The following is a 14,223-nucleotide window of genomic DNA, read 5'->3' as shown; positions in this document are numbered from 1 at the left end:
GAGAAAAAAAAAAAAAAGCGTTTGTTGTGCCGAAGAAAGTGATCATGCTATGTAGGTCACGGTGAGTAATGATTCGATGTAGTCAGTAATGTTCAATTCGGACTACAGTGTATTTCACAATGTGATCCATCGACAGCGTTTAGTCCAGGTAGTTTCCGGGAGTAGGTGAGGTGCCCGGAGCATGAGTAACAATGATGGATGTGATTTGGGGGAAAAAAAAAAGACGAGCATGACAAGATGCTCACACTGTTAATGACGCACTGTCGCTGTGCTGCGGTGCTTTTCGTCTTTGGTGCTCAGATGGTCCATAATACATACAGTTAGGATACCATTAGACACTGTCTGTAGAGACCCCACTTTGGCTGAGAAGAGTCAGCTCACACACAACGCACACACACGCTCATATCAAGCAGCTTCGAGTACAGCAGTCTGATCCAACTTAGCCCCGTCGTCAGTTTGATTGAGGGTGCCTGCCACTGACTAATTAACCGTTCGCCCCATCGCAGCTCTAAAAAGATTTTGGCAGCGTTAGATCGGCAACGCACACACTAGAGCTTACTGTTTTTTTTTTTTTTTCTTCCCTCAATACGAGCCAGTCAGTCAGTGCCTGCCTTGTCTGCCCTGCCCTGTCCCTTCGGCCGGCCCATGGCAAAGCTCAAGTGAGTACCTAGACTCATGCTACGCCGCACCCTGCTGGTGACTCGTAGTTTTGTCCATCTCATGAAACGAAAACTGGACACGGCAACATCAGACGGACGTCCGACGCCTGGCATGGGCTCCATCATTCTCAACCCCCGCGAGAAGCAGTTCAAGGCTCTGCTGCTCGATGTTGCTCAGGGCATACCAGCCAAGCCCGAGCCAGTGACTCTGCGATGGGCTGGTGGCTGGGTCAGGGACAAACTTCTAGGCATAGAGAGCCACGACATCGACGTTGCCATTAGCTGCATGACCGGCGAGGCCTTCACAAAGGAGCTCGTTACCTTCTGCAATGACGCTGCCAATCGTGAGCGTCATGGAATCTCAGAAGGTGACATTGGCAACCTGCACAAGGTCGCCGCAAACCCAGACAAGTCCAAGCATCTCGAGACTGTGACGACGCGCATGTTTGGCCTCGAGGTCGACTTTGTCAACCTGCGCAAGGAGACGTACACAGAGGACAGCAGAAACCCTCAGATGGAGTTTGGCACCGCTGAGGAGGATGCACTGCGTCGCGATGCCACCGTCAACGCCTTGTTCTACAACATACACACCAGCGAGGTTGAGGACTTTGTCGGAGGTCTGCACGACCTGGATCAGAAGCTCATCCGGACCCCACTGGAACCGCTGCAGACCTTCAAGGATGATCCGCTGCGTGTGCTTCGCCTTGTGAGATTTGCGAGTCGCCTGGGTTTCACTATTCACCCTTCTGCAGAGAAGACAATGAGTGACCCCGAGGTGCTCGAGGCCCTCAGGCTGAAGATTAGTCGAGAGCGTGTTGGTGTTGAAGTCGAGAAGATGCTCAAAGGTTTGTCATGTATACTGTTTGTTGGTGCGGTACACGACGCATATTTTGCGTTTGCTGATGTGAGGAAATTACTCGAATACCTACATAGGCAAGCATCCAAGAGACTCTTTACACCTGATGGACAGGTTGCAGCTCTATCAAGCAATATTCACAGATCCGAGTCGCACCAACCTCCCGTCACCAGACCTTTCCAGATGGAGCACAGCATATGAGTGTATGAACCATCTGACAACTAACACAACGCCGGGTTCCATCTATCATGTACTCGTCAGAACAGAGGAGGAAGCCTACTTTTGCTGGATTCTCACTGCCGTCTTACCCTGGGAGGTACTGGATTTGCCCGAGGAAAAGATCAAGGGGTCACAAACCCTCCCAATAGCAACATTGGCAGCAAGGGAGGGTATCAGGGCAAACAACAAACTGTGTGATATTGTTACTGCCACCCACCGCAACAGGAAAGAGATACAAATGCTCAAGAAGGCTGTTTGCGACAATGAGCCATACGTAAAAGAGCGTGACCGTATGGGAATGGCTGTACGCCGATGGGACACACGCGTTGGGAACTGGAGGCCACAGGTTCTAGCTGCCGCCCTCGCTGAAGTCATGACGTGCACCGAGTCAGGATCAGTAAAGAGTGAGTACTGTTTTGATGCCGCTCTACGCGACGTGTCTACCATAACTAATGATGATTTTGCCCTCTCTCTCTCTCTCTCACACACACAAAAAAAAGGCCGAGATGAAGTGTTGAGTGGGTGGCAAAAATTCCTGGACCACCTGGATGAACTCGACGTACTTGATGCGCCTTCTTTGAAGAAAATCATTGATGGCAAAACACTCTCAAAGGCACTCGGAGTTAAGCCGGGCCCTTGGATGACCTCTGCCTTGGATGTATGTGTGGCCTGGCAACTTCGAAACCCCGGTGTCACAGATACAACAGAGGCCGTTGAGGAGGTTCGACGACGAGCAAATGAGTTGGGTATTGCTTTGAGCAAATGAAAGTAAAATCTTCCTTTGTCATTAAGAAATGGGGCTTCACCAGCTGGGGATTTGAGGGAACCAAGATAAAATCTGGGATGGTAGGGAACCTAGGCTTCAGGGGTCAACCCTTGACTGCGTCAATGACAAAGCCCGACGTGGCAGTGCGTTTAGAATTCAAGATACCCATTTGAACTTGGATCAAGTTATGCATCATACTAAGCATGACCTTCTTGACTTTCGAAACCTGAGAACACGGAACAAAATAAGATGACATTGTCAAGTGAAACCAGAATTGATTTGGTATCGAAAGGATGTCTACAGAGCTGCTCATTCAACTCGTCTTTCTCTTATGCAACAAATGAATCAGGATACGCGACAAAGTCCGCCACCAAAAGTAGATGTGGTTTTGATATAGAAACCAAATTAAAAAGAAAAGAAAACAAGAAAAGGAAGGAACTCAAGTGTGACAGGTTTTTTTTTTTTTTTTTTTTTTTTTTTTTTTTTTTTTTTTTTCAGTTTCGTATGTGCAAATGCAATCAAAAACTAGCATGCTCAATCGCCAATCCAAACCAGCCTCCAAGTGGTCTGTCTAGGTAGATTTGAGGGTCACTCAATACGCTTCTTTGCCCGTTTTATTTTCCGATATAGTTAAGATGCCAATCATATCCTTCCACATACGACCATACCCACTGGAATATACGGGATCCCGTCCGCTCTCCCCTAGTCAAACCAGTGAGGGCCGAACTAGTACTCAGGTGGGTGACCACTGGGGAATCCTCGGTGTTGTATGTTTTGCTTTTTTGTTGATCTTTTGCTCCTCGCTCCCTTGAGGAGAACAAATAAATACTACAGTTTGGCTGTACGCACGTGGCCCAATATCTGCTGTAACCTCCGAATAGCTTTAGGGGCAGGATTTCCATTCTCGGGTTTTGCATCATCAAGCTGCTTTAGCTCCTGTTTGGCTTGTTCGACAAGGCTGCCCAGATCACCCCAGACTTCGTCGTTATACCTTGTAAGGACGTCCATCCACTGTTCCACCCATAGGCTCTCTGCTTCGGGACCATGTGTTACTCCAAGCACAGCCTGTGATTCTGTCGATTTGAACTGATTCACGGCACCAGGCGCCGCACCTGGATCGGGTCGGACAAAATCAGGTATGAAGTTGAGAACGCTGTCCCACGTCTGCAGCAAGGTCTCGTTGCCAGAGGAATCGTCCCCGAAAAGTGCCCGCCGTAACTTAGCCATGTCTTCTCTGGACGGTTGTGGTTCGAAATCGGCGTCCATCTCATATACTTCATCTTGTGAAAGGAGATCCACCACTTGCGCTCCATCATGAGCCTCTTGCTCAGCGATTGAACCGCTATACATGGAAAACCCGGAGTTTGCATCGCGACTGTCTATAGGCTCGGATGGTATGATCGGAGTCCATGAAGCCTCCAGGTTTCCCGATTCAGATGGTACAGTCACACTTGTCCCGTCCAAAAATGTCGAAAATTCTGCTTCGGCGCGGCTGGCATGCTCATCGACTTCATTAAAGTCCCGTGTCCGGAAAACAGGTTGATTGGTGTTGCTAGAAGCATGATGTAGGTTTGGGGCAGTAGACGTGCTTTCGCCCGAAACTGGAGGAGCTGTAGCCCCCGAGGCGCCACCCTTGCTGCTTGTGGACGATGCCAGTCGACTAATGTCCGTAGCTTCTGGTCCGCCGGCAAAGAGGGAGCGTGACAACTGCGCGGCTGAGCTGCCTAATCGGCTTGCAAAACTGCTCTTTTCCTGCGTTCCATCATCTTCATTTGGTCGGGTGTTTTCTTTCTCATCTTTATTGGAGGGGGTGATGGCCTTCCCTTTGCCTTTGTCAGAGGTCATCGTTGATTTTGAGCGATGGTAATCCGGGGGAGCTAGTGAAGATCAGACATGCAAACTGAAACAGTTTTGACAATTTATAGTAACAGGACCAAGCTGTTGTTGGATAGAGAAATATATTAGGTCTATAGATAGACATGCAGGCTGGTAAGGTAGGTAAGGTAATTAAATGAAGTGGAGGAGATCAAGTCTTTCGGCCAAGACTAAGTCCAGACGGAGGCATCTGTCACTTGGCTTTAGAGACACTACCTAAATTAAGCAGGTTGCCTGTTTACTGCCGAGAGATTCTTCCCAGTCCAAAACGCCAACCGACAACCTTGTTGGATGTTGAAAAAAGTTATACATGGAGGAATGGGTTTCAAAGATATCAATAATGCGTCTTAATAAGGTTTGCATCGAATTATTGATCGATGATGAGTGCTACATTCTGAAAGTCGTTAGCGGTTGTCGAGGCCACAGCTCGCCCTGGGTTCAAGTTTCTCATCGAGCTTGGTACACACGAATAATGTGTGATATAGCCTGGCTTCCAAGTAACGCAGCGGAGACGGTACTCTCCAAATCCGCTCGCAAGCTAAGAGTCAAACCCCACCTACGTCGCACTTCCCGCTCGTCCAAGCCGCACTGACCACTTCTTTGTGCTGGAATTCAAATTTGAGCTTTGCTGCTTGTTGGCCCTGCTGCTGAGGTGAGCGAGCGAGCTTGCCGTTGCCCGCTTTTGCTTGGTGCGTGCACGTTTACTTCGATGATTGCGCCAAACGTCGGCTGGCCATCACCACTACCTTATCACTTCCGCGAACCAGGAAACACCACTCACCCACCAACTTCGAGCCATCAATTGTCGACCCCCCCTGCACCGTCATCTGAACCCCGCAATATAACATTTCACAGCAAATAGAGGGCACTGCTTCCTCCGACCGATTTGACTTGTCGACTGTTACGCGCGACAAAGTAAAATAAGAAAAATCGAAGGGTCGGTCAAACAGACGGTCGTATTTTGCTCTCTGTCCTTGGCCCATTCTTACTACCATAGCCTCCACTGTGAGCTCCGAACCTTGCAGCAAGGACCAAGTCGCCGCTGCTTCGTGTGTGGGCCCTTTACCTATCCATACCAGAGCCTTCCACCCTCCATCACTCGAGCCTGCCGAGCCTCGTCCACACACCCACAACCCTGGCACGCGCCAACTCGCCGGCATCCCACCTGCAACTACAGATCCGTGTCGTCACCTTTCATCCCGCAAACCAGCATCATCTCCACCGCCGCCCGCCCGCCCGCTCCGACCGTCGCGAGCCTGCTCAAACGCCTGACCGCTACCCAGAGCTAGGCATCACTTAAACTCAAAAAAGCACCCTCGTCATCGTCTCGTAGAGTGAGGGGCCGCCTCTCACCTACATCCAATCCACGACAACATGGTTGAAGCGGACACGAACTCTCCAACATGGAAGTTCACACAGTATGTGCCGGCCCTCTTCCAAGCTTATCATCGCCCACCGTCGCAAGGACTTTGCCCTGTCTGCGCTTAGACTCGACCCTAGTAACTGCGCCATTGTCCCACCTTGAAATAGGGCAACTATTGCGCACGAAGGCTTTTGGGGATCACCGCTGACAAGTTACGCAGATGTTTCGGCGATAAGGGCGACGTGGAGGATATCACGGAAGGCAAGCATTTATGTTCTGTTGTCTACATATCGACATTGCCACGTTGATAACGATAGATATCATACATCTTCCCGCTTCGACCCCCCGCTTTGGGAAAGCAATTGTCCCGTTTGCTAACTTAAATACAGCTGATATCATTTCAACTGTCGAATTCGATCACACCGGTAACTACCTGGCTACAGGAGACAAGGGAGGCCGAGTAGTGCTCTTCGAGCGCAATGAGACTGTGAGCTTCCTTTGCCGAGACGTCACGACCATGCTCACCTGTTTCAGGGCTAATGGCTTGCTTGTCTCATGCAGAAAAAAACATGCGAATATAAATTTCATACCGAATTCCAATCGCACGAACCAGAGTTCGATTACCTGAAGTCGCTAGAGATTGAGGAAAAGATCAACAAGATAAAGTGGTGTCGCCGCCAGAACGCTTCACACTACCTGCTCTCCACCAATGACAAGACGATTAAGCTCTGGAAGGTTTTCGAAAAGTCACTTAAGGTTGTGGCAGAGAACAACCTGTCGCACGACCTAACGCCGGCCAATATCGCAGGAGGTGGAGGAGCTCCCCGGCCGCCACCAGCTTCGACGTTCAGGAATGCCGCCGACCTGAAGCTACCACGCCTTACACACCACGACACAGTCGTCGCCGCCGTACCCCGCAGAACGTACGCCAACGCACATGCCTATCACATCAACAGCATATCTGTGAACAGTGATGGCGAGACCTTTATCAGCAGCGACGACCTTCGCATAAACCTCTGGAATTTGAACATCCAGGAGCAGAGCTTCAATATCGTCGACATCAAGCCTGCCAACATGGAGGAGCTGACTGAGGTCATTACAGCAGCAGAGTTTCACCCCGCGAGCTGCAATGTGTTCATGTATGCTAGCTCCAAGGGAACCATCAAGTTGGCTGATATGCGGGAGAGCGCCTTGTGCGACCAACACGCGAAGAGTATGTTTCAGTCCACGAGCGAGCATAACACGGCACATGGAGTCCATTACGCGGAGCATCGCATATGCAACCCCCTATTTTTTTCCAAGCTTTGTTTTCCGTTACTAACGTACGTTCAAATGAATAGTGTTTGAGCAAGAGGAGGATCCGTCATCGAGGTCCTTCTTCTCGGAGATTATCTCTTCGATATCAGATGTGCGATTTTCATATGATGGCCGCTATGTTCTCTCGAGGGACTACCTGACCGTCAAGATTTGGGACGTCAACATGGAAAAGCAACCGGTCAAGACGATTCCAATTCACGAACACCTCCGGCCTAGGTTGTGTGACACTTATGAGAACGATAGCATCTTTGACAAGTTCGAGGTCGTTTTCTCGGGTGACGCGAAGAACGTGATGACTGGCAGCTACAACAACAACTTCATGATTTACCCGTCTGACCCCGAGAAGGAGACAGAGGTTGTGCTTCAGGCGGACAAATCTGCCTTCAAGGCGAAGAAGGTTGGGGTTCCAACACCAATCAACTCGTCGACAAGCCCAACGGCGAACGGGGGCAAGAAGGGCGGGTCACGCGCCGGAAGCCCTGCTGCGGGTGGCCAAGGGCAAAGGATGAGGAAAGAGACGGACGCGGACCAGATTGACTTTAACAAGAAGATCCTACACATGAGCTGGCATCCCTTCGAGGACAGCATTGCGATTGCAGCTACTAACAATGTGAGTTATTTATTCCCCCCTTTACCAAGTGCTTTGTTTTGGCTTGGACACGGGTCAGCCTCAACCTAGCGTGGTAGGCAAAGTCACTCGCCGTAGCTGACTCTGTTTTTTTTTTTTTTTTACTCGTACAGCTCTTTGTCTTTTCGGCTCTGTAGAAGGCTCGTCTAGATTCTGCATGTTTGGGTGGCACATCTGGAAAGGAAAGGTGAATCGAGCGAGGAAGACCACGATCAAACCCGATTATGGCAACTATCGTGCCAAGGTCAGGGTCTCTCAGAGTATTGGTTGCATTGATTGGCAATGTCAATACTCGGATGAAGATGAAATGATGTTGATGTCAACTGTGGAAGGAAAGAGCAGAATTGTGGAAGAGCACATAGACCCAAAGAGAAGATACCATAACTCGGAAAGTGTCTCATCTTTGTTATGTCTAGACTGATTTGCTGCTACTTCCTCCGCTACAGACACTGAGAATTGTTCTAGTCCACAGGGGTGGATGAAGACACAGCCAAGAACCAGAGGATGTGGCTACGAGGTCGGGCAACCCACCATTGGTCAGTGAGAGGAAACAGGGGAAGAAGAAAGATGAAAGACGACAAAGACAAAAGAATTGATTAAGTGCATTTTTAGGTGAATATATAACCTATATATGAACCGCAGAGTTGTTATTACAGCATTGCAAGTAGAGTTTAACCAACCTCAACTTTCAGTCGGAAGTAATTTTATGCCTTCTTCTGAGAAGTTGAGGAGGATGCTTATGAAGGAAGCGTCGCCAGCCACCACAACGAACCCCCCAATATTTCCCTCCATCGTCTGTTTCACAGCAACGCGTTTCCTTCCGTATATAGTGACGCGGGTCTGTAAGAGAGGGAGAGAGAGAGAAAAAAACGCGGGATGTCGTCCCGGAGAACGGAACCTGAGGGGCGGGAAAATAAAGCGGCTGGCCAGAGTGACGGGCTGGAATGAACGAGTGGGCAAATGATGAATCTTTTACGGCACGGAAGTTGTTTGGGGAATCTCGTTGCTTTCTTTCCCGCCATCAAGCCGCCATTTGAGATTACTTGTGAGGTCCTTTTTTTTCTTCTTCTTTTCCTTCTTTCAACCCCTCCAAGAACTCGCGGGGGAGGCTGGCTCTTGTACTTTCTCGTCGGCTGGTCAAGACGATATTGATCCAGGTCACATAGCCACCTGCTCAACATAACAACAAAACTATTTGCCCAGCCACCTTACCTTGCCCTACTTACCTCTGACCAAATCTCCTCCCTGGAGAAGCCGAAAGGTACAGCAAGAGATACCAAAGTCAGAAAAACACATACCCATAGGATCACGAACAGCAAAACAATCATGCAAGCAGAGAGAAAGACACGCAATAACCGTCGCCACTTGCGGCTCTCACTACCACTACTTCCCTTGTTGCTATCGAGCACGCTGCTCCTCTCTCCAACCAGCGGATCACCAACAGCGCCGGCGCCACCGCCAGCACCGGCACCGGCACCAGGGCAGTCGGCACCGCTCACCTTTGAGCCCTGCGTCGCCATGTGCGTGCGCACGTCCGAGTGCGGGCCGGACGACAAGAACTGCATGTGCAACACGTCCAGCGTCTTTTTCGACTCGACGGTCCGCTGCATGTACCGCGACTGCGCGGGGTGCTTCGACTCGGCCGACGCCTCCTTCATCGAGCGCGTCGCCGCCACCTGTCGCGAGTACGGCAAGCCCGTGCCCACCCCGAGGCTGCGCGAGGCTCGCATCCTCGCCGACGTGCTGGCCCGCAACCTGAAAAACGCCACCACCGCGGCCGCTCCGCCCCCGGGTCCAACCGGGACGGCGGCGCTGGGTAGGCCGGCACCGGGGACGTATACGTCGGAGACACCCGCCCCAGTGAGGCAGGCACCAGGAACGTATACATCGGAAACCCCCGCTCCGGGACGACAGGCACCGGGAACGCAGACATCGGAAACACGCGCACCAGGAACGCAGACATCGGAAACGCCCGCACCGGGAAGACAGGCCCCCGGACTGCCTACACCAGGAACGCAGACACCGGGCGCATCACCCGGTGCGACGGAGGGGTCGCAACGGCCGCCGTATGGCGCCCCGCACCAGACCAACGGGCCGATTAGAGACATGCCAGCGGGGTGGGTGGCGGCGGGGCCGACCAAGACGCAGACGCACGAGGCTGCCCGGGGTACCCAGCCCGCGACCACGGGAGGGCCCGGGCGGGCGAACGATGGTGGACGCGAGGGCGGCGGTGGCAGCGGCATAGTCATCGGCGGCGGCGGCCTGGGCCTAGGCAGGAACGCCACCTCCATCATCAAGCAATCGCCAGTGCCGACTGCCGAGCGCGGGTCGTCGCCCACGCCCAAGCCGGACGAGCGCCGCCTGCCGGCGGAACCCACCGACTCGTCTCCGTTCGCGTCTCCGATCGGAAGCACCGCGCAGATGGTCACGCTGCAAGAGCTGGTCTGCTGGGGCTTTGCGGGCCTAACTGCGGTGATGCTCATGTGACCATGACCCATGACAAGCTTCATTGTTTTGGGGTGTTTTTTTTTTCTTTTCTTTTTCTGCGATGGCTATATGAAACTTGGCGCTTCTTTTATTCCCCCCTGAGGTTCAGGGTTAAATGGAAGCACAGGCACGAACTTGAAATGGATATGGATAATGATATACGGGCTTGGCAAACGGAACTACCGGCAAATAGGGAGTCTGAGCGTCATATTAATTACGTCGTTACACGACACGCAAGAGATCTTGGGCGATGGAGGAGTGGCATCTGGGGTAAAATCTGGGCGCCAAGGGGTGTCAATTAATTTTTTTTTGGGTAATGGGGCTTATGAGATACTTGAGACATGATAGTTTTAGTTTAGATATAATGCAAGACTAGAAAGCAATGAACTCTTTTTTTTTTTCTTTTTTTTTTTTACCTTTGAGCATTTAGACGATGGTCCTTGTCATGAATTTTAACCATGTAGTATTCGCAACGTTCTATCAAATGAAGTAAGTAGCGTAAACGGACATTAAACATTACATCTTTCTATTAAAAAAAAAGTTTGACGTAATAGGGGTACACACCTATGGGAATAGGAGGGTTTTCGTAAAGTTAAATCTGCGGGGGAAGAAAATATTATAAATAGTAGGGCGAATACGAAGTTGCCTAAGAGGACTATGTCGTAGGTCTAGAACTACTATGTAATTGGAGGGCGGATTTGCCGGTAGATAATTCAAGATAATTCCCTGCTTTTGTATTAGTTTTGGTGACACCGCTCGCAGAAACTCACCTCTATTTTGCCAGTGGAAAGAAAATTACCTCGAAAGAAAACAAGCCAAAAGAAGGTTAGGCGGAATCACTCCATTTCAGCAGAATCGGCGATCATCAGCACATTTTGGCTAGTCGATGTATGTCCAAGTATGTTCACGGTTAAAAGACTGGATTATACCAGAGACTAGTCTTAATCCTAATTTTTTTCTTCTTTCATTTTACAAAACGATCGTACAGCAGGCTCTGTTGATGTTACCCATCTGCAAACTGTAATTAACATTGCATCACAGAAACTTTCCTATATCCGCATGTGTATCATCCATCCTTCTAACCCTTAAACCACCCAAAAGCCCTGGTATCTTGTCAACCAAGCCAAGTTCCACGTTGAGAAAGAGCATGACCCAGCTGTAAAGAAACCGAAGACGTGAAGAAAAAAAGAAAAGAGAAAAAAAAAAGTTTCCACACTCCTATCTAAAAGCGTGAAAAAAAGAAGAATTGGCCACCCCTCTTTTTGGCCCCCGGGGTTTGGTTTTTTTTTTTTTTTTCCTTTCCCTTTTTCTTACATGTAGAGGGCAAAAGTGACACCCAAGCCAGCGAGAGTAACGTAGCCGCCGGCGTTGGAGAGAGCGGCCATGCGGCCAGAGGCGGCACCCTTGGAGGGGAGTTTGCCGGGAGCGGTCGAGTTACCTCCCTTGCCGCTGCCGCTGCCGCTGCCGCTACCGCCGCCGCTGCCTCCCTTGGCCGGCTCGGTGCCGTTCTTGCCGCCCTTGGAACCTCCCTTGCCACCCTCGTCGCCGCCCTTGGCCGGCTCGGTGCCGTTCTTACCGCCCTTGGCACCTCCCTTGCCCGTCTCGTTCTTCTTGGAGCCTTTGCCTTCGCCACCGCCTTCCTTGTCGGCCCGGGTCTCGATCTTGGCCATCTCAGCGGTCCTGGCGACGATCTCCGCGAGAGCAGGGTCGTGCGGTGCAACCTGTGTGGTAAAAGACTGTTGTTAGCCCGGTTCGTTTCTCTCATCCCCACGAGATGTTTGTTGTTTCCTGAACTGTGCATATCAAGGTTGTTCCCAGTGAGAATGGCGAGACTGGTGGGTAACTTACGGCGACAGCAAAGGCCGTTGAGGCGCAAGTAGCAGCGAGGATGATGCAGGTCTTCATTTTGAGTGTGGTTGTTTGTTGATGATATACACACGTTTTGTTTGAAACTGAATATCACAAAAGGTCCTAGGAAAGCTGGTGACTGGTACACAATGTTAAATAATACAAGAAAAAAATCGAGTGCCAGCCCGTGTATAAAAAAAGTTGGTTGTTGAGAAGAAGAAGAGATGATGGGGATGGAGAAAGAGGAATGGATCTGAACTCAATGGAGCGGACATTGGACAAAGAAATACTTCTTTCTCGAAACCAAACCAATACTAGATCCCTTGAAGTATTAATCGTAGATGTCAGGGATTCCCCTAATCGAGCCCAAGCTTTACAGCCCGGGCCTTACTCCTACAATAGGTAAATGACATGCTCCCCATGCTTGTTTTTTCCATGACAAGAAACACGCCCAGCAGGAAAAATGATTTGGGAGAAAACAACATCAACCGGCTGAATGAAAGAGCCTATAGTAGTAGAAACACTGTCGACTCTTCTGGGAAGGACCCGCAAACCCATGTCTTGTCATGTCATCGCGTGCGTGATTTGCCAAGATTCGCATGGTTAGCGATCGACCGTGGGGCACAGGAGCCCAGCAAGTCCACGCACGCAGTGCCGAAGGTGAAGAGACTGACTGGCTGGACCTCAACCGACGTCGAAACTCGAACGATCCAGCTTGAGTTTCGACTCCAGGGTCTGCTTGTTGATGTTTGCAACAAGCTTGTCGGGCTCCTAGGGGAGGGGCCCAAAATAGGGGGCTCCACCCGGCCGAAGCTTGATGGTGTAGTGAAGCGTTGTAAGTGGAAAGCGAGTCGTGTGCAAATATAGTAACAACCAAATAATAAAAATGGAGGTAATCTTTTGCCGAGACCGTGAGCGTGGATCCCAAAGGCGCGATCCTCGGCGTTGATCTGCGGACCCGAAGTGCTTGAACTTGAATTCCACCTCAAGCCCTCAGTAGTTCTACGAGGGCTGTACAGGGTGTCCTTGAACGCTGGCATTGCTTGGTGCAACACTCGGCGATATTCTGGAGGAAATGCGGGCTGGGTTGTGCCCCGGTCCTGGTTCCCCCCTCCCGTGGGCCTTCCCGTCGTCTAGACGAGGAAGATTATCACTCGCCAAGGACCGGCGAATTTTCGCCTCCTCGCCTCCACGAGGCATGAGATGACCATGACTACTATTACCTTGGTTTTTCTAGGTCAGTACAACATGATTGATTACTCAGTTATCGGTGAACCAATTCGTTTCCATATTGGTGCCGAGATAATCAACGACTTGTTATGACAAAGTACATGTCCAGTCAGTCAGTACTCTTTTCAAGGCTGAGCATGATCGAGAAACGAACGGACCAAACACCAACGCACACTGTACTCACACACTTGGAGACTAACTAGCCTAGTCGTCTCGAAAAAAGATGAGCTAACTTTTTGGGAGAATGAGTATTATACAGTGTACTTCGTATAAACAAACATATCCCGAGATACAATCGAGGAGCCAGCTCACTAGTATTTCCAAGATGCCAGCCCTGATCTGCTTGACAGGGTTAGATGATCGACATTCGAGGCAAATGCACCAAGTTACTAACTGCTTATTGTACGCGGGATACTACTTACAGCATGTTTATTGCGAAGCATAACTGATACCTTTAGACGAATATAGATGAGCAGGCTTCCGCCGATGTAACCGTTACCATCGGAGTGCCGCCCGCTGAGCGCACAGTCTGTTGCTGTCATCTTAACATTTTGATCTTGTTGGATGTGTTCAGGATAACTTCGTAGACGAGACGCATGAATCGGATTGTACAACTGATAACAAAGCATAAAAAAGCATGGATCTCATCTAGACCAACAGTAGTCTTCCAACCATCAAGTCGCTGTTGGCTTATCAGATGATTGATTGGTCGCAAGCCTGAGTCGAAGTTTGGATTATTTCATTTACAGCAACAATTGCCGCGGAGATTAAACTGGTACTTCTGTTTAGTTTTTTTTTCCACGCTCTGGTCGCATGATTCAACGACGTCACAGGTCTGAAGCCTGAAGACCCACAAGCCAGGTTATACTTGTCATTCACTAGCACCCTTTCCCCTGCGCCTACTCGAAACAGGCCAGGTTCCAAAACGCTCGAACGGGTATGTCCACAGCAACAATATCCCTGATGAGCATTTTC

The 14,223-nt window shown here is 50.3% G+C and overlaps 7 protein-coding genes across 7 annotated transcripts; 4 read left to right on the top strand and 3 right to left on the bottom strand.

The window, feature by feature from the left end:
- The first annotated feature begins 478 nt into the window (after positions 1–478).
- Positions 479–2,705, top strand: PgNI_03260 (uncharacterized protein). The gene is made up of 2 exons (XM_031123315.1): positions 479–1,504; positions 1,593–2,705. Exons 1-2 carry the CDS (start codon positions 676–678, stop codon positions 2,498–2,500), a joined length of 1,737 nt encoding a protein of 578 aa, XP_030985371.1. The 5' UTR covers positions 479–675; the 3' UTR covers positions 2,501–2,705.
- A 430-nt stretch (positions 2,706–3,135) lies between these two features.
- On the top strand, positions 3,136–3,312 carry PgNI_03259 (uncharacterized protein; the record flags this gene model as incomplete). The annotated part of the gene is made up of 1 exon (XM_031123314.1): positions 3,136–3,312. One exon carries the CDS (start codon positions 3,136–3,138, stop codon positions 3,310–3,312), a length of 177 nt encoding a protein of 58 aa, XP_030983575.1.
- A 16-nt stretch (positions 3,313–3,328) lies between these two features.
- PgNI_03258 (uncharacterized protein) lies at positions 3,329–4,345 on the bottom strand (the record flags this gene model as incomplete). The annotated part of the gene is made up of 1 exon (XM_031123313.1): positions 3,329–4,345. The coding sequence occupies one exon, from the start codon at positions 4,343–4,345 to the stop codon at positions 3,329–3,331; it is 1,017 nt and encodes a 338-aa protein (XP_030985038.1).
- Positions 4,346–5,157: 812 nt separating this feature from the next.
- PgNI_03257 (uncharacterized protein) lies at positions 5,158–8,380 on the top strand. The gene is made up of 6 exons (XM_031123312.1): positions 5,158–5,793; positions 5,959–6,011; positions 6,128–6,225; positions 6,300–6,951; positions 7,079–7,665; positions 7,797–8,380. Exons 1-6 carry the CDS (start codon positions 5,750–5,752, stop codon positions 7,818–7,820), a joined length of 1,458 nt encoding a protein of 485 aa, XP_030983576.1. The 5' UTR covers positions 5,158–5,749; the 3' UTR covers positions 7,821–8,380.
- A 629-nt stretch (positions 8,381–9,009) lies between these two features.
- PgNI_03256 (uncharacterized protein) lies at positions 9,010–10,170 on the top strand (the record flags this gene model as incomplete). Its single annotated transcript, XM_031123311.1, has 1 exon — positions 9,010–10,170. The coding sequence occupies one exon, from the start codon at positions 9,010–9,012 to the stop codon at positions 10,168–10,170; it is 1,161 nt and encodes a 386-aa protein (XP_030983577.1).
- Positions 10,171–11,480: 1,310 nt separating this feature from the next.
- PgNI_03255 (uncharacterized protein) lies at positions 11,481–12,249 on the bottom strand (the record flags this gene model as incomplete). Its single annotated transcript, XM_031123310.1, has 2 exons — positions 12,019–12,249; positions 11,481–11,891 (listed from the first exon to the last, which is right to left on the bottom strand). The coding sequence occupies exons 1-2, from the start codon at positions 12,073–12,075 to the stop codon at positions 11,481–11,483; spliced, it is 468 nt and encodes a 155-aa protein (XP_030983578.1). The 5' UTR covers positions 12,076–12,249.
- A 919-nt stretch (positions 12,250–13,168) lies between these two features.
- PgNI_03254 (uncharacterized protein) lies at positions 13,169–13,982 on the bottom strand (the record flags this gene model as incomplete). The annotated part of the gene is made up of 2 exons (XM_031123309.1): positions 13,671–13,982; positions 13,169–13,231 (listed from the first exon to the last, which is right to left on the bottom strand). Exons 1-2 carry the CDS (start codon positions 13,875–13,877, stop codon positions 13,169–13,171), a joined length of 270 nt encoding a protein of 89 aa, XP_030983579.1. The 5' UTR covers positions 13,878–13,982.
- Positions 13,983–14,223: the final 241 nt, after the last annotated feature.

The sequence above is a fragment of the Pyricularia grisea genome, assembly GCF_004355905.1.
Source record: "Pyricularia grisea strain NI907 chromosome Unknown Pyricularia_grisea_NI907_Scaffold_2, whole genome shotgun sequence".
NCBI classification, from domain to species: Eukaryota; Fungi; Ascomycota; class Sordariomycetes; order Magnaporthales; family Pyriculariaceae; genus Pyricularia; species Pyricularia grisea.
Note: the sequence above shows the minus strand (reverse complement) of the source record. Positions and strands in the feature narration are given on the sequence as shown.

What these genes read in the sequence shown, in the direction of transcription:
- PgNI_03260 (XM_031123315.1), top strand. Translation starts at nt 676, where the DNA reads ATGCTACGCCGCACCCTGCTGGTGACTCGTAGTTTTGTCCATCTCATG. An exon ending in AGTCGAGAAGATGCTCAAAG is followed by an intron (nt 1,505 to 1,592) that starts GTTTGTCATGTA and finishes ATACCTACATAG; the next exon opens with GCAAGCATCCAAGAGACTCT.
- PgNI_03257 (XM_031123312.1), top strand. Translation starts at nt 5,750, where the DNA reads ATGGTTGAAGCGGACACGAACTCTCCAACATGGAAGTTCACACA. An exon ending in TCTTCGAGCGCAATGAGACT is followed by an intron (nt 6,226 to 6,299) that starts GTGAGCTTCCTT and finishes TGTCTCATGCAG; the next exon opens with AAAAAAACATGCGAATATAA. An exon ending in GTGCGACCAACACGCGAAGA is followed by an intron (nt 6,952 to 7,078) that starts GTATGTTTCAGT and finishes TCAAATGAATAG; the next exon opens with TGTTTGAGCAAGAGGAGGAT.